At 39.3% G+C, this 25,532-nt stretch overlaps 1 protein-coding gene across 2 annotated transcripts; it reads left to right on the forward strand.

Annotated features, from left to right (window-relative positions):
- The first annotated feature begins 5,434 nt into the window (after positions 1-5,434).
- Positions 5,435-24,442, forward strand: baiap2l1a (BAR/IMD domain containing adaptor protein 2 like 1a). 2 transcript variants are annotated; one of them, XM_058406838.1, is made up of 14 exons: positions 5,437-5,872; positions 8,098-8,173; positions 8,273-8,359; positions 15,051-15,112; positions 15,854-15,925; positions 16,760-16,894; positions 18,274-18,426; positions 18,883-19,038; positions 19,690-19,807; positions 19,977-20,184; positions 21,807-21,866; positions 22,017-22,155; positions 23,347-23,387; positions 23,477-24,442. In XM_058406838.1, exons 1-14 carry the CDS (start codon positions 5,822-5,824, stop codon positions 23,547-23,549), a joined length of 1,431 nt encoding a protein of 476 aa, XP_058262821.1. In that variant the 5' UTR covers positions 5,437-5,821; the 3' UTR covers positions 23,550-24,442. The 2 variants fall into 2 exon arrangements, with proteins under 2 accessions (XP_058262822.1, XP_058262821.1); XM_058406839.1 differs by lacking the exon at positions 8,273-8,359 and having other exon boundaries at positions 5,435-5,872.
- The last annotated feature ends 1,090 nt before the right edge of the window (positions 24,443-25,532 follow it).

Raw genomic sequence — 25,532 nt, forward strand, 5'->3', positions numbered from 1 at the left:
TTACACAAATAGGCTAGTTTATGATGAATCAGCATTGACTCATAATATATCACCCATATATTTGATTTTCATCTTCATCAGCCCCAAACGCACGATAAAGCAATGCAAAAGATATTAATAGATGAAGTAAGCAAAACCATGTGGAATTTAATGGCTGCTCAATCACCCAATTGTAACCGCATTAAGCTGAGTTGGATTGAAAGGTTTAAAAGACTTGTTCAAACGGCTGCACAAAGCTCTAGGGCATCCTGGAAGAGAAATCTCTTAGACCACTGAGACTGTTGTATATAGAAAGTGTGTGCAGCTGTTATAGTACATCTGCTGGAGGAGGTTTGGACAGAAATACGCCTAATATTGTGTTGGTTCCCCTTTTGCTGCCAAAACAGCCCTGACCCGTCAAGCACTGTTTATTCTGACACCTTTCTATCAGAACCAGCATTAACTTCTTCTGTAATTTGAGCAACAGTAGCTCGTCTGTTCACCACTGTTCCTTCCTTGGACCATGTTTGATAGATACTGACCACTGCAGACTGGGAACACCCTACAAGAGCTGCAGTTTTGGAGATGCTCTGATCCAGTCATCACAATTTGGCCCTTGTCAAACTCCTTACGCTTGTACAATTTTCCTGCTTCTAACACATCAACTTTGAGGACAAAATGTTCACTTGCTACCTAAAACATCCCACCCACTAACAGGTGCCATGCTGAGGAGATCATCAGTCTTATTCACTTCACCTCTCACTGCTCATAATGTCATGGCTGATCGGTGTATTTACACATTACATTGCCTTCTTCAATGTAACTGAACAGCAGTTTTTTTAGTTAAACAACAACAACAACAATAATAATAATAACTTGGCACCCCCAAAAGGGGCAGTACAAAATATTCCATTCTTCTTATACTATTGCATATTAATCTAACTGTATTTGTTAAGAAGTGTCAAACTATAGCTCAGACTTGATCAAGAGGAAAGTAAACACATCTTTTTTTTTACCATGTCAATACCAATAATAAAATGTGATATATTTAAAGTCTGACTAAAATACCGTCTGAAGATATAGATTGAGTCACACAAATGTCACTCTTGAAGCTGGAAAGAGCAAAATGACCTAGTTAGATAGCTTTAAGCGGTAGCTGGATTGAATCTAACTGTTTGATTGAAATGTCAGACATCTTTGGCTGTGAATAGTAGAAGTAAATTGGGGGTGTAATATTAACTGCCAGACAGGTAAATAACTTGTCTCAGACAATTATACAACAAATAAGTAGTTCAAGTTCTTTATATTACTATTATTAATAACTTTTGTGCATTATATTGATTTTCAGCAGTCTTTTATGTGTACTTGCCGTAATACTATAAAGCAACTGGGAGAGGAGAGAGCTACTCTGCATTATATTCAGTCTGCATTATATTTGTTTGCAAATTTGTTTCCTTTTGTTCTGCATCACTTTTAGTTAGATAGATTTAGAGAGATCAATACAACTTTAATGTCATTGCAGGTACAAGTACATAGCAACGAAATGCTGTTTATCATCTACCAAAAGTGCAAAACTTTGCAAATGAACAAGTGCGGATAAATATGTAAATATGTGCATCAATAAATAAGGCTATGTCAGAGTGTGCATAGAGAATTATGTGCAAGTAGGATTTACAGCAGATAAAGTGTACAGGAAAGAGTAATTATATATTTGTGCAAAATGTGTGCATTATGTACATTGTAACATTAACAGAGATACAGTGTATATATATATATATATATATATATATATATATATATATATATATATAGATAGATAGATAGATAGATAGATAGATAGATAGATAGATAGATAGATAGATAGATAGATAGATAGATAGATAAACTGTGGGTAATTAACAATTATGTACATTATAATTATGTTATACGGGAAAAATGTAGCAGAATGTACAGGGTAAGGCAAAACTGGTGAAGTGTTAGTTAAACATGAGTGCCCTAGCAGTGTAGCAGAGTTCAGTATATTTATGGTTGTGAGGGAAAAAAAACCTTCCCTGAACCCTGAAACTTCTGGTTCTGGTTCAGATGGCCCTGTATCTCTTCCTGGATGGAAAGAGGTTGAACAGGGTGGGAGGAATCCTTGATGATTTTGTGTGCTCTGTGCAGACATCTACTGTGGTGAAGAGACTCAGTGTCAGGGAGTTGGGTGTAGTAAGCTAGTTCCTTTTAATAAAGGAATATGAGTTTTGCTGCCCTGTCCATAATGTCTCAGTCATTTTCCTGGAAAAAATTAGCTCAAGTGAATGAGTTGCCCTTTTTTTTTGCTTACTAGTACACACTCTTGAGGTTCTGTCCCTCGATTTAATTTTGCTCCTGGCTCAAAGTAACGACAGCATTGGTCTTTGCTGCAGCATGATGGTCATAAATACCTAAGAAGCTGTTTCTAGTTCAGGTAAGAGTCTTTGTAATAAAGGTTATTACAGAAGCCTGTGAGATAATTAGCAATAACTGTGTAACAAAACTTAGGGGAGCAGTTTGTGGATTGCTAACAACACCACAGTGATACTAAGGCATTTAAAACTTCTCTGTTTGAAACACTTACAGTATAACACAACACACATCACCAAGTTCGTGATATCGCTGTGCTTAAAATACTCCATCACAGAAACCACTGATGATCCTGTGATGAACAAAAGGGATATACACTATATTGCAAAAAGTATTCGCTCACCTGCCTTGACTCGCATATGAACTTAAGTGACAACCCATTCCTAATCCATAGGGTTCAATATGACGTCGGTCCACCCTTTGCAGCTGTAACAGCTTCAACTCTTCTGGGAAGGCTGTCCACAAGGTTTAGGAGTGTGTTTATGGGAATTTCTGACCATTCTTCCAGTGTGATTTGTGAGGTCACACACTGATGTTGGACGAGAAGGCCTGGCTCTCAGTCTCCGCTCTAATTCATCCCAAAGGTGTTCTATCGGGTTGAGGTCAGGACTCTGTGCAGGACAGTCAAGTTCCTCCACACCAGACTCTGTTATCCATGTCTTTATGGACCTTGCTTTGTGCACTGGTGCACAGTCATGTTGGAAGAGGAAGGGACCAGCTCCAAACTGTTCCCACAAAGTTGGGAGCATGGAATTGTCCAAAATGTCTTGGTATGCTGAAGCATTCAGAGTTCCTTTCACTGGAACTAAGGAGCCAAGCCCAGCTCCTGAAAAACAACCCCACACCATAATCCCCCTCCACCAAACTTTACACTTGGCACAATGCAGTCAGACAAGTACCGTTCTCCTGGCAACCTCAGACTGCCAGATGGAGAAGCGCGATTCGTCACTCCAGAGAACGCGTCTCCACTGCTCTAGAGTCCAGTGGCGGCGTGCTTTACACCACTGCATCCGACGCTTTGCATTGCACTTGGTGATGTATGGCTTGGATGCAGCTGCTCGGCCATGGAAACCCATTCCATGAAGCTCTCTGCGCACTGTTCTTGAGCTAATCTGAAGGCCACATGAAGTTTGGAGGTCTGTAGCGATTGACTCTGCAGAAAGTTGGCGACCTCTTCGCACTATGCGCCTCAGCATCCGCTGACCCCGCTCCGTCAGTTTACGTGGCCTACCACTTCGTGGCTGAGTTGCTGTCGTTCCCAAACACTTCCACGTTCTTATAATACAGCTGACAGTTGACTGTGGAATATTTAGGAGCGAGGAAATTTCACGACTGGATTTGTTGCACAGGTGGCATCCTATCACAGTTCCACGCTGGAATTCACTGAGCTCCTGAGAGCGACCCATTCTTTCACAAATGTTTGTAAAAACAGTCTGCATGCCTAGGTGCTTGATTTTATACACATATGGCCATGGAAGTGATTGGAACACCTGATTCTGATTATTTGGATGGGTGAGCGAATACTTTTGGCAATATAGTGTACATCTAAATGCAATTTTTTTTTATCATTTATATACGGAACTTTAAAAATAAAATAAAATAAAATAAAATAAAATAAAATAAAATAAAATAAAATAAAATAAAATAGAATCGAAATTGTCAGTCTCTATTCATTAAGTAAATTTAAAATAAACTCTACAAATTAAAGAAATGGGCTACAATCACTATTTGAACATGACACAGTATCTCCCAAAAAGAATCGCACTATGTTCATCTAAATACTGCATCGCATTTTAGTATTCAGTAATAACTGTAACTAATTGTAAGGCCCACACTTAAAGAACAAGGTATAAGGATCCGAAAGGCTAAGGATGTCTGACATTTGGATTGCACTGAATTGCATCATATTTCAGCCCCTTCTCTGGGATAACATACAAATTCTTGAAGGCCAAAATCCAAAACCTCTAATAAACAATTCAATTCAATTTTTTTATATAGCACTTTTAACAATGGGCATTGTCACAAAAGTGGATGTACAGAAAATATATATAGATATAGACTAGATATAATTTTTCTTTCTTTAAATTCAGTAACTGAGCAATACAGAGGCAACCAAAACAATGAAATACTACAATACTGGTGTCTCCAATCTTATCCGGCTTCCTGTAGGTTCAGGTGTGACTTCTGCTTGGTTGATATTAAGACCAAAACCCTCACCAGTCTTTTGGATAAGATTTTAGACTCCATGATATAGAGTTAAACAGTGCTAACATTATTAGTTTTAAGTCTATCATTGCAGTTTTTAGGCCAAACAGCTTCTTTTCTTCTGCCATTAGAGAACATAACTGCTCTTCAGATGCTTCTGCAAATCCATCATTCTTGAAATCTGTACAGAACTTTTTGCACTAAATTTTACCACTCTGTTAAATCTAATTCTGTTGCTCATCGTCTTCCATCAATTCTACTGTCTGTTTCAGTCCATCTAATCAGTTGTTATATTTGCACACATCCTCTTCGGCTAAATGTGCACTCAGCATTAATGCACATTGCTGTGTGTGTGTGTGTGTGTGTGTGTGTGTGTGTGTGTGTGTGTGTGTGTGTGTGTGAGAGAGAGAGAGAGAGAGAGAGAGAATTAAATACTTAAGGTGCAATCAATTTAATGGTCATTAGGTGGCGCCAAATACAAAGGAATGCCTCCGTTTCCTCGCGCCTTTATCTGTATGCGTTCTGATCTGATCTTGCTTTGATCTTCAATCATTATAAGTATGATTTTGCATCGTTATTATTTTTTATTTATCAAAATGCCTCGCAATATGACTGCAACGTATTATATTTTATGCCTCTATGGACTCTTGAAACATAATATTGCCCAGGGTCAAAACTTGTATTTGAATAAAGTGATCAGCTCGCTATAATAAACAATTTCAGCAGTGCTGTGAAAAAGGGGAGCAGGAGGACCCTGGGGATGAAAAGTTGTCTATGTGAGAACGGATTATTTTTTGCGGGGTTGTTTGCGGAGTCCGGCGCGTTAAACTGTGAAAGACCCTAAATTTCTCGCGGCACCAAAAGAAAACCCTCCACGTTAAAAAAACGACGCGGCAGAAATGAATATTAGCTGTTTAGCAACGTGATTTGCCTAAGCCGTCAATTCATTCATCATCAAAAGCGGCGGGTGACGTCACGGACCCTACCTCTTCACATGCGACCTGTGACACGCCGCGTGCTGATCCTCTCGCGCTCAGTGTTCACTGGCATCTCTGCGCGCGCGGTGAGGAAAAGGCGCTCGTGTAGGCTTTCTTATTAAGAGGCGACTTTAGTGTTTTAGCACCGCAAGTTTCATCTTGGAATTGGGATTTATTAGAGAATTTTTCCCTGCAAAGTTCGAGCGAAGTGATTTTTTTTTCCCCCTCCCAGTTACTTTTTACTCCCCAGTGTTGGAAACGAATTGGTGGCCAAAATGTCTCGAGACCCGGACGACGTGAACAAGCTCACGGAAAGCACTTATAAGGTAAATATCAACAGAAAATTCTGGATAGTAAACGTGTGTAGAATATTTTAGAATAGAATTTTCGATTCCGGGAAAAGTTGTTTTTTCCCCCTCAGGCATATTGACTGAGATGAGACGCGGAATCAGGTTTAACTTTTAATAGTGTTTGTTTCTTTCGTAAAATTGACCTGAAATTTGACGTCATCATTTTTTTTTGCGTCATTTCTTCTGTTTTTTGTGTTTCCTGGTTTTGCTTAACTCTCATGTGAATAGAGTTAAAACATGTTTTGTCCTCTTTCACTTGGGTATCTGGGGTTGGATACAGAAACCAGTTTGATCTGGTGTGTGTGTGTGTGTGTGTGTGTGTGTGTTGCATACCTGTCTCATCATTGTTTTGTCATGGGTGTGTGCCTTGGGAACTGAAAATGGAACTTGTCAACTATTTACCTGACTCACAGGACTTAGTTCTTTGAAATGCAAGTATCCAAGAATAAAAGGAAAGAACATATTAATGATTAAAGATTATTGTATGATGCTATATGAAGGATGTATTGTCAATGTTTTTGTAAGGAAACTCATAAACTACTCATTGCCATCACTGGCACATCACCTAACATGGGCCTCTGCTAGACTCCTGAGTGGACAGAAGCCTGTTGTCATACTTTCCTGTACTTTCCAGCATGCATATGGACCAAGACATATGTCCACTTATTTGTGTGTGTTGTCTTGACAGCTGTAACTCATATTTCAACTTTAAGTCATTTTCGCACAATATTTGAATGCAGTCTTTTTGTGTGTATGTATTTGTGTTTGTAATAGCCAGAGACCATCTACATACACTGTAGTGGCAAAAGTTTTGGGACACCCCTCCAAATCATTGAAATCAGGGGTTGGGCTTGGCCCCTTAGTTCCAGTGAAAGGAACTCTTAATGCTCCAGCATACTAAGACATTTTGGACAATTTCATGCTCCCAACTTTGTGGGAACAGTTTGGGGATGACCCCTTCCTGTTCCAACATGACTGCACACCAGTGCACAGAATAAGGTCCATAAAAAGATGGATGAGTGAGTTTGGTGTGGAGGAACTTGACTGTCCTGCACAGAGTCCTGACCTCAACCTGATAGAACACCTTTGGGATGAATTAGAGCGGAGACTGCGAGCCAGACCTTCTCTTCCAACATCAGTGCCTGACCTCACGAATGCTCTTCTAGAGGAATGGTCAAAAATTCCCATAAACACCCACCTAAACCTTGTGGACAGCCTTCCCAGAAGAATTGAAGCCGTTATAGCTGCAAAGGGCGGGCCAACTCCATATTACATTCATGCGCATGTAAAGGCAGGTGTCCCAAAACTTTTGGCAATGTAGTGTATGAGAAAGTATGTAGAAGAAGCTCTGGTGGCATGAAAATACAACAGAGCAAACCAGTTTACAAAATAGGGGAAATATTTGCATATCTGATGAATTGCAAATGATTCACAGTCCTATATTTTTGACATCGTAGTTTGATTAAATAGATACATTTCAAATAAAATAGATATTTCAGTGCTTTTTATTGGACTACTGAACCCTCCTCGACTTGTATGGAAGTTTGTTCGGAAACACAGATGACTTTGTTTTCCACCAAGTGTCCAATCATGACCTTTTTGGCTGTGTTGGTAAAGTGGTATTATACTTTTTCGCAAATCTTTAAAGTTTGAAATTCATAAGAAAAGTAAGAACATTACATTTACTTTGGTCAGTATATAGAAGAATACTCAGCAACAATGAATTCTTCAGTCCCAAGCTTATGTGAAATGGAGTATATTGTGGTTATTCTGCTATATATATTGTGTTGTGACTGACCTGCATGATTTGACCACAAATATTTACTCGTATTGGTTCATACCCTGTGGTTACTCAAAAAAAAAAAAAATACACAAACACTAAAGAGTGCCTGAGATTGGATAGGATCCTCTCAGTACACAATAAAACATTGGGTGAATGCTTGAAAGACTCGTATCAGTATGTGAGTATATCGTTATATCGTAAAGGCTAATGTTTTGATTGCAGTAAAAAAAAAAAGAGTCTTAATTAGGGAAATAATTAAAACGTTGACAGAAATGTACCTTTACGTACAAACAGATAGGGTGTGTTTGTACTGGAAGAAGACTGAAAGATTAAATGTTTTATCATCAATCGCATCACTCATTAAAATCTAAAAGTGCTGATTATCTTCAATCCTGTTTTTTCTGCTGTTTTCCTACAGAATGTCATGGAGCAGTTCAACCCAGGACTGCGCAATCTTGTAAATCTGGGGAAGAACTATGAGAAAGCAGTAACTGGTAAATATCTAGCTGTGCTATATGATGGGTTTATTAGTGCATGTGTTCGTTATCACACATAGACCCGAGCATCTGTAAACACACAGTTCACTCTTGCAGCGATGACGCTTGCTGGAAAGACGTATTTTGATGCTGTTTCAAAGATCGGAGAGAATGCTGCTGTGTCACCGGTCTCCAGAGAGCTGGGTAAGTGTCATAGTCAGCATCAGTGTAGGCCACAGATGCTGAGGAAGAGGCCGATTATGTCCTAATGTAGATGATTCACTGCTGCTGGTTTGGAATATTGCTATCAGAAGGTTTTGTACAAATTGTTCTTGTTGTTTATTGGCACTGACTAAGCAGCTACATTCATTTGGGATGAAAATGGCAGGTCTTTCAGCACTAGCCTGTGATTTATTAACACGGATTCAGCAGGTTTTAATAATTGCATTTTAACTCCACATGTCATTGGTGTGTAAGTGAGGTACACTTTATGAAAAAGCAACCATGGTTCACTCTGTGTTTATTCAAGTTGTTAAAAGCAAATCAATCTTTTGGTTATTTATTGATTCAGATGTCGATAGCAGGGTTTGAGTTCTGGTTTTGATTCATGGCCGCCTGCAGGATATCTGAGTTCTAGTGTAATTCACTGCCAATCTTAAACCCAGTGTTTGAAACTTGGAGGCTCTGCCAGACAGCTCGAACACCCCCAGACAGTGTAAATTCTCTCAAGTGTCGAGCAAAGTACAGCAGCAAACGATCGCCTCTGAGAGCCCGACCACCCCACACTTCCACATCCTTAGTCCACCCTTCTAATCTCTCTCGATCTGCCTCAAAATGCTCTGATCTGACTCATGACTCATCCGTTTGTCTCTAAACGGAGAGATCTATTTAATGTAGTTATTAATAGATGATTTTATCTGGACTGTGATGATTAACAGGTCATTACCCTTATCTCTTAATGGGAATCTGCGCACATGGTCTTGTTTTGTAAGGTATGATGTAGCAACTTTTTTAGCATTTAGTTTGCCAACACTGAAGTTAAATTACACTCCTTCAGAAAAGTGGAAATGGATGGGAAAATTGCTCGCGCTCTCTCTCTCTCTCGCGCTCTCTCTCTCTCTCTCTCACTCTCAGTATGTCATGGCCATCCCATGTAATTCTCTCATCACTCTCACCACTCTTGTTTTTTTTGCAAATGGCTCTACATGATTAATTGCCATTGTGACAGTCCATTAGTGCAGTTCCAGATGTAGAGGTCTGTGAGGGCCGCTGGAACACTCACTTGGACTGGAATGTGACAAATGCTACAAAAAAGCTCTGTTGATTGTGTCGTGTGAGTGGCCAGAGACATTGAAATTCAGACAAGGTTGTAGAAGGTTCACAAACTCTTGCAGTGTTCATGTACTGTTTGTTTAGAAAAGTGGAGGATAAATCCAGCAGTAGAGAACCAGGGGGTCAGCCTGGTTAAGTCATTTCTCTGCTTAACCTGGAAGTGAGAGAGCGAGTTAAAATCAGGTGTCTGATAATGGTACTGGTTTTGTGGCAGAGTTTGAGCATTTGATTCAATCTTTAAAAGGTCTGTTTGGTGTAGACCCCTCACATGGACACTCTGTCCAATTAAGGTGCTCTTGTGTCGGTCAGTCCTACACTTCTGCTGTTCATATGTCCACATCTCTAATGGTTCCTCCAGCATTTACATAGTTCTTTATTAGTTTTTTCTTTTTCTTTTTTCAATTACTGTCTACAAACAGCACGCTTTCTTTAAGATATGAAGTAGGTGTCAGTTTATCCGGGAGCAGCTTGTTATTTTGGGTGAAAGTAATTGCTAAGATTTTAAAAACAGCCCCCGTTATAAAGGCCAAGATGGTACAACTAATTTGTGCTGTTGTTCACAAAAGGCTCATTAATAGCCTTTTTAATTTAATTTATTTAATTGTGGCTATTAACCCGAAGGCTTAAGTGCTTTCACATGTGTTTGATTAGTTCTTGGTGAGTTTGCACTTTGTGATAAATCATCTAGATTTCCCACATTTGGGGACATTGTGTGAAAATTTTTCACAACGAAGCATTTCAACAAGTAACCTTTAGTACAACGATATATGTATAGAAGAGACATCAGGAAATAGCAGCCATTGGAGGGTGTGTCATTTATTTAAAATATCACTGTGCTGTGCTGTTCCTCCTAGAGGTTCTTCCTCGTCATATTTCAAAGATAAAGTGACACAGGTTCCTTCTTCCTTTTCTAACTGGATTGAAATTTTCGTGGTGACGACTTTTGTTTTTAGCAATCAACAGACTAATCACTTTATTTCAGGAATACTTATATATTTAAGGAACCATATAGAAAGCTTTTGCGTGTACATTATGTGCTCAGCTATTTCTGATGAGTTGGAAGCTTACCTATGATCCCTAGAAAAAAACATTTGTTTGCTTGTATTGCTAATTTGTGCACAAGAGTCAACACAGATTCATTGTTGAATTTACAACTGAAGGCTGTTGCAGTTATCCCTTAATGTGGGTTTTGCTAAAAAAGTATATTCATTACTAACTGAGAACTGACCCAAAGTGCTATGTACAAAACCTGTACCAGAGTGAGTGATGTAGAGGAATAGATGATAAAAAATGAACACCGAAAAGACTAAAGGAAAAAAGGAAACATAGATAACAAAGTTCAAGTGTTCCACGTTGGCCCATATTCTTTGCCCTCATCCCAAAATTGATCCAATAGAGTAAAAGCAACTTCATTACCCACTTGCTGGCCCTGCTTCTCATGGGTGCTGCAGAGAGTTTGCAGATCTGAACAATGAGACAAACTTTTTATAATATACCATTAGCCCTGAAAACCTCTTGTATCCTTTCTAGTTTTGGTTTATGCGCAAGCCACTATAGCTTATCATTTTGATACACACTAAAGTAGAGAGTATTTTTTAATCCCTCTGGAGAAATGGCAATTTGGTGAAACATGCCCAGGCCCAAATGGAAAGCTATGACTGCTATCAGGAAAATGATGCCAGTTTTAATACAGAGGAATAGAAGTTTTATACAATAGCACCAACTTGCAACAGAAGCTAACTTGACAAGATTTCTAACTAGAAGCTCACAGTGCCCCACTCATACAAACATCTTGCCAGGTTTACGCTTTATTAAAAGTCTCTCCCAGGCATCAATGTGTATTATGTCATCCACATACACTATGGCAGATGCACAGTGAGACTGGAGAACAAAGACCAGTAGGTGTTGAATTATGAAATGCCAGTTTTATGATTTAACTTATTGCCTTCCTATATTAGAGCCCATGTATTAAAGGGGAAGTTATTTCTGTATGGCCAGTATAGAAATGACAAATATACAGTGTGTAGTGTATGTACTGTGAATAGACCCGGGTTAAATTTAGCAGTGGAGCATTTTTTCTTTCTTAACAAGTCTTACCAAACTTGGGGCGGTGATTTAAAGAACTTTCTCAAGGTCGCAGTTGCTCTGTGGGTTTTGGAGATTCACTCCCCTACACACACAGCTAAATGCACCCAAAAGAAAGAAGGTAAAAAAAAAAAAGTACTGGTTGTTAGATAATGAAGTTAAGGTATGACACATCAGCCTTTAGCCCTCCCACTCCTTCCAAAATCTCTGTAAACAGAGATTGAAAGGGCGTCCCAAATGTAGCATCAAAATGAGGGCCACCCCCATGGATGGCCAAGCACTTCTTCTCAGTGGTGATGCTCTTACACTGAGAGTCCAGCACTGTGAGGTTTCTGTTGCCCATTTGATGAGGTCTGAATAATGAGGTAAACCAATGATAATATCCTGCCAACCCTAAAAACTTTGGACGTTAAGATGTTATTTTTGTCTCTTTTTTTGTCTTGTATTGCAGGCAGAACACAATAGTCTCTGTCATAATATGGGGTAGAGCCTACAATAATATCCTGCATTTACTTATAACACTGTCACAATGAGTGCAGGCCAACATGACAAGATTTCTAACTCAAAAGGGCGCAACTAGAAGTACAGATGCGTAACCCCACCCATTCAGTCACATACTTCTCTGGCTTTTCTGTGAGCCTTGCTCCTCCTCATGGGCCATAGAACTGCCCTCTCACATTGCATAACGTGCAAACCAAACATGGAGAAAGTCTCTGGGAACTTTGGAGATAAGGGAGTATAATCCCAGGCAGCAGATTTCCTTTGTCATAGCTTTTGTCACAAGTAGCTGTCCTTTGGGCCATGGATAGTCCACCTGTCTCTCAGCCGGGTCTCTTTGGCCTAGATCCATTGAATCCTGAGCCTTTACTCAACCTTAAGCCTAAGTCTAGATACACCTTGGCATTGTCCTCAGGAAACATCCTGACCAAAGCAAAGGATGGATGCTCATTGGCCTGTTGCAGAGAAGGAGGATGTGGATGGTTATGAGGGTCCTAATGGTGGCACAATCCTCAGTCAGTGCTTTTGCAATTCTTCCATACTGCACATCTCCAGTATTTGCTAACTGAGTAGAGTCTAATCTAACATTGCTGTTTCTGTGGGGTTCCTCAGTGAAAGGGTTCTACTCGATGTTTGTTGCTTTGTGCCCTGAGCAGCATTCCAGTTTTTAGCAAGTTTTCCCCCTGGAGAATGTAGACCCAGGTGCTTGGGATAGAAGTTTCAAATCAGTAAAGTGAAACGAATGCTTCAGGCTTTCAAGGTCACAGTTGCTCAACAGGTTTGGAGGTCACATGCACAACTCGTAGAAATAAGCATTAGATAATGAGTTTTACGTGTGGTCCCGTCGGCACTTTTCCCTCCCACTTGTAGCAAAATCCCTGCTTCTGGTAGAAACGTGCACCTAAAATGCTACACGAAAATATTGCATGTTTCTGTAGTGCTGTTCTGTGAGTACAGAATGAACAAAAAAAATCGTTGTGCAATTGTGTTCTGTATTAAATCTCTTTTTCAATTCTCTCTGTTAAATTCATAGACTCTCTTTTTTCAGCACTGCATTTGTATGGTGTTTACATAGACAGAGCACTGAGTAGAACCACCTGCTGCTGTCTTTATAGAGGGTTAGCAGTGTTTACTCATATGGCTGCTCCTAAATTGGTATGCTTATTTGTATTGATCCTCTTTTGAAACGAGCCATCGCTTGATGGGCTTTCTTTTTGAGAGAGAGAAAGATGGTAAATAACTATATCATTTCGAATAGTGAAATCCAGGCATTCATTATTAGCTGCTCAGAAACATCTAGTAAACGTCTCTGAGCATGCAGTCTGTGCTCTACTCTCAGTCAGGAAAGGAGTTTTGCACTGCTGGTAGAAATAATGGGCTGGGTGTTGGATTAGCCCAGAGTAGAGCTGCTGTATGTGTCTGGCAGTGAGTGGCAGGACTGAGAGAGAGCGCTAATCAGACAAAAGACAGTGGTGTGCACATACATTAGTCAGCAGCGAGCGGGAGATGCTTTTCATCTTATTTTGACAGGAGCTATTACACACGCATCCCATCTTTTTCAAAGGTGATTCAGAGAAACAGTACATCACAACAGAACATATCATAGAGCTGATAATGTAACCCAAATATAGAATTGTAAGAGATGGTCCTGGACCAGTGACTTATTCTATTTATTAATGTTTTATTGCGTTAAACTGATGGCCAGGATAATCAGTCAAACTGGGTCTGCTGGGGAGGTGTTAAGATTAGATTCATTTTGTATGCACTTCATTGAGAGTGAAGGCTATGATATATTTTTACAATTCTAACAAAAAAAAATGATATAAAGAATGGAAAAAATGTGTGTGTGCACCTTGTGTTTTATATTTATGTATTATATTAACGTTAAGGCTCTGGGTTGTTGATCAGAAGGTCGGGGTTCAAGCCCCAGCACCACCAAGCTCCATTGTTGGGCCCTTGAGCAGGGCCCTTGAGCAAGGCCCTTAACCGTCTCTGCTCCAGGGGCGCTGTATCATAGCTGCCCCTGTGCTCTGACCCCAACTTCCTCAGCTGGGATATGTGAAGAAAAGACTGTGCTATAATGTATGTGTGGCGATAATGAAGGCTTCTTTTTATTTTATAAAACATGCTATAATTCATTTAGATTTAGTTGCTGGGATACTGGAGTTATGCATTGCTTTGCATGAAATAAATCAGTTAATGAACAAGGTGAAAGGAAATAAAATGGTGAGTTTTTGCCAGCAGTGGGGGCTGCTGAGAGGGTATGTCGCATAAAAACCAGTAATTAGAAGATAAAAAGAAGGTGTTGAAGGAAGGGCAGGTGTTCTGGACTTAATCTAGAAGCTGATGGAGGATCTGTGAAAGCATGGCCCTTGCTCATTATGCATACCTCCAACTTTCTAAACTTTTTCTATGCACCTATTTCCTTCTACACAGAGATCTTCCCACTACTATTTGACTTTCATGCTAGAAAGCTACGATTAAGCATATTCTTGCTTTGGAAGACAAAGATATCCATGCTTTCGCTGTTCATGGAGATGCAGTAAAAACACCGTCCTCATGTCCCTATATCTACAAAGGCAGCATTTACCAGCTTAATGTGCTGACCTTTCCATGGTAATGTTGTTGTAGCTGCTATTTGAGCATCACTGTTCATGCCCAGCACTGCTAATGCGTACCGCACTGTAGCCCCTTGCCTCTGTTTGTTTGCTGTGGGGTTTAAATTATATGACTAATGCCAGATGAGTGCTAGAAAGCTGACATAACACTCACTGAACCCTGAATAGTTGCATAACGTAATCATTTAAACCAGGTTTTTGTACTTGTTTCAATGATGCGTTTAATATTTTTAGATTATTTTGGGATAGATTACCAGTGATCTAACAGTATGGTATATATGTCACTTCCAGAGTGACTGAATTTTCTGCATGAATGTTAAATAGTTTTATCTGCAGTACTAAACTGGCATTTCTGTCTGCAGGGGTGGTCCTGGTGGAGATTTCTGATATGCACAAGAAGGTTCAGATGGAGTTGGAGGAGTCTGTAAGAAAGCATGAGTGACAATACAGATCTATTTCCCTCTTTCTTTTGCCTTCTTTCTCTTTTACCCTCCAGCTGTGCCATTGACTTTAGTGCCTGCTGTGCCACCCAGACCCCAGTTCGCAAACTACACACTTTGCACGACACTGAAAATCACATTTCACTCAAAATAGAACATTCTGTCTTTAGAGGCAGCGTTTTCTCTTTTTTTCTCACCCGTTTCTGTCCATCAATAGAGAAAGTACTGGGTGAGCAGTAATCGAATGACTTCTGTGAAAGATGATGTTTTTGATGTTACCTTTTAGCTCGGCATATGTCAAGGTCTGTGCACAGATTTTTCATAAACTTCTAGTCATTATAAAACCAGTTTTTGTCACCGAGTCAATTCATCTAATTCTCAGAAGGTCATGACATTCGGCAATCTGCACACTGTACGACAATCTAAGTTATAAATCCTTCACTGCTGCAGAGGATCCTTGTCACTGTAGTCCGTTTATCGTTTGTGAATTGCAGGGTCACGTGGCCTTTTCAATATTTCCACATTCCTAACCTTCAGCATTTCTTTGAGAATGTCCCTATCTGTATATCTTGGCTACACACATTCTCAGTGTTGTGAATATTTAACTACAGATAAGATATGCCTCCTGTTAAAGTTATTTAAGTGCGTGGAATGCAGTACAATTATGATGTTAGTGTTAGGACTGTTTACAATTTCTCATGACAGCGATTTTTCACTCTTATCAGTTCCAAAAGTTCCATAGAGATCTAATTACAGAACTGGAGAAGAAAACGGATATGGATGTCAAATACATGAATGTAAGTAGATTTCCCACTGAAACGGTAATTAGACTGCTAAATGTTTTAGTCATTTTGTTGCTTCCTCACAGCTCTATGCGCTCCATTTGCTCTATTCTATTCTAGGTCTATATATGATCAGGCATAACAACATTATGACCACCTGCCTAATATTGTGTTGCTCCCCCTTTTGCTGCATAAACGGCCCTGGCCCTTCGAGGCATGGACTCCACTAGATCCCTGGAGGTGTACTGTGGTATTTGGCACCATGTTAACAGCAGAAGTCCTGTCTTAAGGACTTCTTTAAGTCTTCTAAAAGTCTTTAAGTCCTGTAAGTTGCCATGGAGGTCCCACCTTGCAACTAACAGAACTTTAAGGATACTTACAGGACTTAAAGGATACTTTTGACCACTGCAGACTGGGGACACAAGAGCTGCAGTTTTGGAGATGCTCTGATCCAGTTGTCTAGCCATCACAATTTGGCCCTTCGTCAAACTCGCTCAAATCCTTACGCTTGTCCATTTTTCCTGCTTCTAACACATCAACCTTGAGGACAAAATGTTCACTTGCTGCCTAATATATCCCACCCACTAACTGGTGCCATGATGAGGAGATCATCAGTGTTATTCACTTCACCACTCACTGCTCATAGTGTTATATGTTATGCCTGATCAGGGTGTGTGTGATTATATATGTGTATGTGTGTGTATGTATATGTGTATGTGTGTGTGTATATATAATATAATATAATAATATAATATAATATAATATAATATATGTGTATATATATGTGTATGTATGTATGTATGTATATATAAGCAACCCTGCTGATACTGGGTTTTTGTTTTATCTCAGGCCACATTCAAAAGATATCAGTCTGAACATAAAATGAGGCAAGACTCCTTGGACAAAACACAGGCAGATCTGAAGAAACTGCGGCGAAAAAGCCAGGGGAAGCATAACAGCAAGTACGACATGAAGCAAAATGAGGTTAGCTATTTTATTTATTTATTTATTTATTCTGGTCAGTTTTTCCCTTCATAATAGGACTATTTTATACCGTCATGAAGCATTTGATGATTTTTTAAAATTTATTTATTTATTTATTTTGTAGCTGACAATTTCCTATTCAAGCATATACCTTCTTTTATGTAACAATGTTCAGTAATTATACACTCTGACTCTGCTGCTGCTTGTTTTTGCTTTAGCTGGCACATACTGTTATAATGTTTGCATTTATTTTTTTTTTTTGGATCTTAATGCCATGCTGTAACATCTGAAGTTATTTTCAGATTTATTTACAGCTGGATATTCATTACTGTTTACTACCTTTCATTATAATTATATTATACTACGTAATATGTTCTCCGTTCATAGTACGAGACTTGGCACTGTGTTGAATGACACCGTGAATGGCATTGTGTTGAATTCATTGTGCGCACGCTGACGCTGTGACGCTGACGCTGTTCTCCAATCTGGATGAGGTGTGCCTCCATCTAAAACATTTATAGCTGTGTTTTAATAAAAAAATAAAAATAAAAAAAATTCATAGCTTGAGATGCAATTTGCAAACATCAGGAACTCTGTGGCATGGGTGGATTCGTTCTGTGAAGGAGTGCTGACTGCCCTCAGGCAACAGAAATGACGTCAATAAAGATGACGACGAGGTTTGGCTATTGTGGAGAGTGCTTCTACTTTTAGTGGAAGAAGTGCAGAAAGTGTTGCTATATTTAGTAAAGACATAACTCGACAGATTCAAGAAAAGTTTACTGAATCTCCCCATTCTTTCAGCCCTCTGGGCATCTGTTCTTCAAGGCTGAAAAAGTTTATTTTGGGCTGTTGGATTAATAATAGTTTTTGTAATCCATAACCAACCCACTCTTCATTAAAATTTTACCGAATGTCAAATGTACTTCTGGCTGATCAGCACAAAGAGACCGCAGAGGTCAATATTGTCAGGTTCCCCTCATGTAGATATGAGGTAAAAGGTTGTGACGAGGCTGAAATCAACACCTGAGAGAACCCACTTGCATGGTCACTATGACAACACGGCCACAGCGAGATAATAGGAAGGGGAATCCTGCGAACACTGGAGATCTGCTTCTCATCTGCTGCTTAGCTTCACTGAGTTTGTTGTTAGTCAGTGGGTGGTGGAGGTCTTCTGTCTACAGACATCATTAGTCACTGAATAATGATTGTGTTGGTATTGGGGGGTGAGAGATATGGTGTAAATATATTCATGCTTATCCTAGTTAAGGACAGTATTATAGATAATTTTTTTGTGCTGTGTTCTACAGATGTTACACAGAACAGTGTGTGACTGTTTGCAATGTTTCTTAATAATTTGCCGAACTAACTTTGGTCTTTAGTATCTGGAGACTATTTCTTCGCGGCAGACAGACATGCAAAAGTTCATAGCAGACGGCTGCAGGGAGGCACTGCTGGAGGAGAAGAGGAGGTTCTGCTTCCTGGTGGACAAACACTGCACCTTCTCCTATCAGATGGCAGAGTTTCATGACAAAGTAAGCCCTATTATCATTTATAATGCATTTAAAGTGCCATGTGACTTTGGCATTTTCTCAGGTTTATGAAACATTAATGAATCCTTTTTTTAAAGCACAGCTTTGTTCTAGCAGCTCTGTGGAAATAAGTTTTCCACTGAAACAAATTTAGTTCTATGACAGAGTCTAGTCGAACATTACACTCAATTGTAGACAAATAAGCATTTGTATTTTTTTCTCACAATTTTATAATTAATCGATCACTGAACTTCGTACAACCACACACTGGTTGAAATATTCTTTAGTCATTTGAATAGTGTGTTTATTTATCTTAAAAAAAATTCTTTCTCACTTGAAAGGATTAGCCAAGAAGTTAGCCAAAAGTTATGGAGAAGTAGCGGTGTTATACACTCAGTCCCAATAAAACCTTTCTGTGTGGCCTTCTCCTGTTCCTTTGTCTTCTGTCATGATTCTCAGGCGAAGGAGATACTCTCTCTGAAGCTCCCTAGTTGGCAGGGCAAGTGCAATGATGCCCTCCAGGTGCCAGATACCATAATAACCATGATTGAGGGTATACGCACCCCGATCTCCAACTCTCCCAAGTCATCACCTCTCCTGGATCACTTTAACAGGGTGAGTATGTGTCCTGGATGATTAAGCAGGATATTCTCTTTAAGAAAGTTATCTGTTTGTTAATTGAAAAGGGTTAACGTAACATTTTTTGAGTGTAGTAGATCGATCAAGCATTAATTATCATTGCAAACTATTTTAAAAGCTCTTCTTGGTCTGTCTCAGTAGCTTTCAAGGCTGCTTCATACATACAGCCCTCTTCATTCCAGGTCTCGCGCGCTACACTTTCCTTAATGGTTTCATGCTTTTGGTTTATCTGGTGTAAAGTACTGAGTGTTTAAGAGTGGGGCTTCAAATTATGAAGATCATATGTACACTATATCGCCTAAAGTTTGTGTACATCTCATAATCATGCCAGTATGTGCTTTTTTTAACCATCCCATTCCATATTTAGTTCCCTGTTTGCTATTATAATAACCTCCACTCATCTGGAAAGTCTTTCCAATAGATTATGGAACGTGGCTATGGAGGGTTGTGTTCATTCAACCACAAGAGCATGATATAGCATTCAGAGACATTCTGTGCACTTGGGACTTCCATACTGTAGTGATAGTTTAGGAAAGAACCTCATATGCGCATGATCCAGGTCAGGTGTCCACAAACTTTTGGTCACAATTTTGTCACAATCTCCTCTTCTGTTTTTCTTGCTCTCAGAATTCTGACCCCATGGTTCCTCCGCCAGCCCCACCACTGAAGGCTCAGACCAGTCCGTTGGTAAATATGTTCTCACAGGAGATCCCCAGAAGCCCCGTGTCCCCAGAGCCTTACTCAGGCAAGACAGAGACTATATAGTAATAATAATATATAGTGTACTGTTTTCGAATAAGCTTCTTTGACTCAAGTTTTCCCACTGCATTTAAATTGGTTTGTCCTACTTAATAATGTTACGGGAATTTGAATGAGAATGAACTAACGTACGTTTTGTGATCTGAAACCAACAGACCAAGACAGTCTCGATAGCATGTCCAGATCCACATCTATGTCCAGTGACATGAACTTATTGAAGAAGCCACGAGTGCAGACCATTTTCCCACACACAGCAGGAAACAACGAGTCCCTCCTCAGCTTCGACGATGGAGAAATAATCACTTTACTGATTCAGGAAGAGAGGGACGGTTGGCTCTATGGGGAACTGGACAAAACCGGGCAGTAAGTCTAACTACAGCATAAGCTTGGTGTGTGTCTGTCAATGCCTAGTGAGCTTTTCCAGCACAAATGGTGCATTGTATTTTCTGTCAGTCGGTATCTAACTTTTGCTTTTGGATGTATTATGCAAGATCATCTGAGGCAAAAAAACAAGAAGTGGAAAGACTGGTTGTACATCATCAATTTTGAGCTTCTAAAATGCATACAGAAATTGGTGTGGTATGTTTGGTATGTCAGAGATCCAACAGATACAAAAGATAGAATGAATGTTCTAGTGCCTTGACTTATAGTTAGAGAGCACAAAGTGTGATTCAAACAAACTTTGTGATAGAAACAGAGGATAAGATGATGTCTCTCTCAGCTCTTCGTTTTTGTTCACTATGTGTCTAAAGACAAGGCAATGGAGTGTTGAAAAGAAGCTAAAAGTTGAAGCTTTGATATGTTGTAACCAGCACTGATTTATTTGAAAGTTGACACACCGAAAGCAACTTCGTGTGCAATAATCTTGTCTTGTCGGCCTAGTACAAACTTTATTTGCGTTTATTTTACTGGTAATTTAGTGATTTAAGATGATAGAACAACTGCTGTTACAAGATATTTATTTGGTCACAGTGACGAGGCACAGACATGAAGCTCCAGGTTATGTTGAAAATGCAGGTTTGAACTCATTCAAGTTTCTGTACTTTGGTTTATATCAGCTGTGTTGGAATATGTTTTACAAAAGCATTCGATTCAGAAAGGAAAGCAACAAAACAATAATAGAAAACTAAAAGTGAAATGTAAAATATTTCAACAACAGACTTGGAGTAAACCACAGCCACGTGTACAGCAGCTAACACTGGAGTTTGTAAGAAGTTACGTGGATTTTCTAATGATCTCGCAATAGTTTTGGGTGAACAAAAGGGTTTTGTGTCTAAAAGGCACAAGCAACATGTGACTGAATAATCCATGCTCGAATTATGTCTAGTAAAATCACCTAATAATGGAAAATTAGTTTAAAGTCATAGAACAACGAAATACATATACACCTTATACACCTCAAGAGGATGTTTTTGCTATATTGAAATCCACTCTTTAGCTCTATTAGGAAGTAGATGTAATGGTTATGAACACGCCAGTGAAGATGCTATGAAGCCATAACTCACTAAAGACATCAGTGCAATTACTGGTGCTTTTTGGAGTCTTTTTTTGGAAAAGGAACAAGTGGAAATAAGCAGTGTGGCTACCACATGTCTAGGCACAGTTGCCCTTTATCACAATTTGACCACACTTTTTTCCCAGAAGCCATTATGTTGTCATTACCGTTTTGAGAAATGAAATGTCTTTGTGTCTTGCTATTACTGAAGCAGGTTTAAAGCACTCTAGTTCAAAGTTACGATTGACTTTCTCTATATAAGACAGTTTCTAAGCAACCAAGGCTTAATGCATGTCTCTCACCGGTGGGAGAAACGCACCTCTACAGTGACTCGCTTGTTCTCGATAATGATTGCATCTTTCTATTTATGCAGCTATTGTATTTATCAAACATGATTTGTGTGTGAATATATATATATATATATATATATATATAAATAATGTCATCCATTTTATTTATTTTTTTTGATCCATCATGGTTATTTTCACAGAAAAGGCTGGTTTCCATCGTCTTATTGCCGACCATACAGTGAGTCTGTGATGCCAAAACTGTAAGTCTCTTTGCTTAATAAGTAATTATGGTTATATTATTATATAAATATGCTCTTTTTTTTACATTTATCCCAGTACCTGGTTTGAAAGAAATGATTAAATTGTTATGCTTATACAACCTGTTGTATGTGTGCATCCCCTTTGCACAGCATGAATGTGGCAGATCTCTCTAAGCAGTCTGATGATGAGGAGGAGGAGGAGGAGGACGACGATCAGCCTGTGTTTCTGCCTCCCCCTGACTATGGTGACTCATTCAGGAAGCCCTCCACCCCCTCACTACAGAGCACGGTATAACCCACACCTACTCTCCAGTCCATCTTTCCTCTATTAAGTCTGTCTGGTTTAGAAAACAATGACAGGGAATGCCTCTTTCAATGCTTAAGGCACAATGTCCTCTAAGGTCCACATGTTTAACAAAAAAAAAAAAAAAAACTCAAAGGGGACAGTCCCTCTATAGGTCAAGTTTCCCTCTGGGGATGAACCTGAAACCTGCCATCTGCTCTGCAGCTGCACAGTGCTGCTCCAAAACAAGCCAGCTTAAATAAGTCAGTTCTTCTATTGCAGAATTAAGTTTGACTTGAATAGGGGAAAGTAAGATAAACACAGACAAACCTTTGCATGAACTTAGTTTTACGGGAACAAGTGAAGGTTTGAGGAATCCTTTGCATTGCTGCCATTGTGCAAATTAAAAAATATAAAAAACAGACATGTGAAAAATGTTCCCTGCCTGGTTTTGTACACACACACATACACAGAGGGGAGGGGATGGGAGGAGGAAGGACAATAAGGTGAGTGTTAGATTCCAGCACATCAACATCTTCAGTACACACTTCAGTGGCAGGTGTGTATGGCTGCACTTTTTCTGTACTCTACAAAAAGATAGTTGTTGAGCCTGACTCCCTGGCTCTGGGAGAAATGGAAAAAAAGCTGGAAATGCAAGGCGCAAGAAAGTCCACTTTATGTTGCCAGTTGGCTGGGAATGTAGATTGTTGGGTAACGAGTAGGGCCAGAATCTGAGAGCATGGCATCATTCTGCCCCCTAATGGACACAATGTGCTCTAACGCCAGGTTTCTTAAAACTAGTTCTAGGAGCCAGTTGACCTCAACAGGTTTCTTAACTTCCAGGTCAGCTGAACAAAATCAGACACATGATCTTCCTGGTGGTGATGACGTTTTAACCTCCATTATGTTAAGTCAGTCATGTTAACCAGCTGACAGAAACATGTAAAGAAAAATCTTAACAATTCACCATCATTTTGCTTTCTTTTCCCGATTTCAAAATTCTTTACTTCTGTAGATCATGGAATATTGTTGTGCCTCCTGGCGTCAGTTGTTCTCAACAGCACCAAGAGAACAATGAGCTGATATTCCAATCCAACCAGTCTGACAGGGCAGCTTTGCTTAGCCTGCACAGAGCCTGGGACCACAACTGAAACACTGCCAATAACACTAACAGCTATGATGTTTTTTATTCATTAGGTGTCGTTGTCTAATGGCACATCCAAGCCTCCATTTCTTGGGTGAGTATCGCTCTGAGAACATGGTTTCTGCTGAATTTCCCTTGGTTTTGTCCTCTGCGTGACGACAAATAATCCCTATTTCTTTTCAGAGGTGGGAATCCCTTCGCTACGGTCAGGCTGCGGCCCACAGTAACAAACGACAGATCGGCGCCAGTCATCTAACGCTGTCCAGAATGAACCTAGATGTCAATTTGGCCCTCATTCTCATTTTGGTTCTTCATTTACATCTTTTTAGGCTGCAGTTTTAAAATTAAAAAAAGGGCTAAATCATAAATGCATTTAACTTCTATTTTAATAGCACAAGCCCAAGTTAACATGTGAAATTGCATGGATTTTAATGATCACTTGGTTTTGCATTTAGTATAGGTTCCACTGAATTCCTTTATACAAAAGCCCAGAAGTGTTTTCTAGTGTGATGTTCTATCAAAAAAAAAAACACATTGTTTGACCATATTGGTCTTTGTAGATGTTAAACCGTGACAGTTCTTGGTATACCTGTCTAGCCTTATTTGTTAGAAGCCGCAACTTTTGTTCAGGAGTGAGTATAAATACGTAAACCGCAGATATCACAAATGAACTAGAATGGTAGATGAACATACAATATTCTTTCTGTATGGTATGCAGTAACATCTGTTCCTGTTAACTTTGTGTTGTATAAAAAAATACTAATTTTCTAATATGTTTAGTGTCTTCATGTTGGAACGAGGTAACTATAAAAGCACATTTAAGTTACATAATGGTGTATTTCTCCCAATTTAAAAGGGAATCCTGCCTAGTGTAGACTGTGTACCAGGGAGAAATGACCGCGTAGTTCAATATACAACAAATAAAACGGGTTAAGTCTGTGATGCCTAGTTAAGCCGATGTGTATTCTTATTTTAATTTAACAAATGTCAGTTATATAGGGAATGGTCATAATTATTGTTGTTAGATATATTTTAGTTTCCTCCTGTTTTAACGTGTATATGGGGTACCTTTTTATTCTGTTCTGTTGTTGATTATTTGTGCCATTTTCTGTCAAGCAGCACTGGAATTAAAGCTAGGTTTTCATATGACTATTTCTCAACATTTACTTTCTTGGCATTTTCATGATTTATAGAACTGATTTATGGTTATTAATGATGATTATGCATACAAGTGACAAATTGAAGAATAATCATACATTTCTATTTATGGTATTTGGCAGACACCCTTATCCAGAGTGACTTACATTTATGTTGTTTATACAACTGACCAATTGAGGGTTAAGGGCCTTGCTTAAGGGGTCCAGCAGTGGCAGCTTAGTGGTCCTTGGATTTGAGCTCACAACCTTCTGTTCAGTAGTCCAACGCTTTAACCACTGTGATCAGCATGTGATTGATGGACAGAGGCAAAATTAGGAAATTTTGTCACTGTCCAAATATTTAAGGACCAGTTTCTAAGTTGTATTATTGAGGTGTTTGCCCCCTGAACATAGATGCCCATTTCTTTGGCGCTGATGGATGAACATTCTTCAAACAATAATAATAGCAATAATATATACACTGATCAGGCATAACATTTATGAGCACTGACAGGTGAAGTGAATAAGACTGATTATCTCCTCATCATGGCGCCTGTTAGTGGGTGGGATATATTGGAGGCAGCAAGTGAACATTTTGTCCTCAAAGTTGATGTGTTAGAAGCAAGAAAAGTGGACAAGCGTAAGGATTTGAGAGAGTTTGACGAGGGCCAAATTATGATGGCTAGACCACTGGATCAGAGCATCTCCAAAACTGCAGCTCTTGTGGGGTGTTCCCGGTCTGCAGTGGTCAGTATGTCTCAAAGGTATCCTTTTAATCCTGGGTCCTTTACACCCTGTAAGTATCCTTTATGTCCTGGATCTTCTGCTAACATCTTGGTGCCAGTCAGATACCACAACACTCCTTCAGGGAACTAGGGTCAGGGTTGTTTTGGCAGCAAAAGGGGGACCTACACAATATTAGGCAGGTGGTCATAATGGGTGTATATTCTGAATGAAAATTAATAAATTTAGGTTGTAAACTGCTGCACATCAACATAACACATATAAGCCTTTGACCATTTCTGTTAGCTAAAGCCTAGGAAAGCATATATACACATAAATACCGTCTAAAAATATAGGAATAATTGTTGTTGGGTGAACTT

The sequence above is a fragment of the Hemibagrus wyckioides genome, linkage group LG13, assembly GCF_019097595.1.
Source record: "Hemibagrus wyckioides isolate EC202008001 linkage group LG13, SWU_Hwy_1.0, whole genome shotgun sequence".
Classification (NCBI taxonomy): Eukaryota; Metazoa; Chordata; class Actinopteri; order Siluriformes; family Bagridae; genus Hemibagrus; species Hemibagrus wyckioides.

Excerpts from the sequence above, each read along its gene's own strand:
- baiap2l1a (XM_058406838.1), top strand. The coding sequence starts at position 5,822 with ATGTCTCGAGACCCGGACGACGTGAACAAGCTCACGGAAAGCACTTAT. Across the intron at positions 16,895-18,273 it reads ACGACATGAAGCAAAATGAG|TATCTGGAGACTATTTCTTC; the intron begins GTTAGCTATTTT and ends TTTGGTCTTTAG. Across the intron at positions 20,185-21,806 it reads GAACTGGACAAAACCGGGCA|AAAAGGCTGGTTTCCATCGT; the intron begins GTAAGTCTAACT and ends TTATTTTCACAG.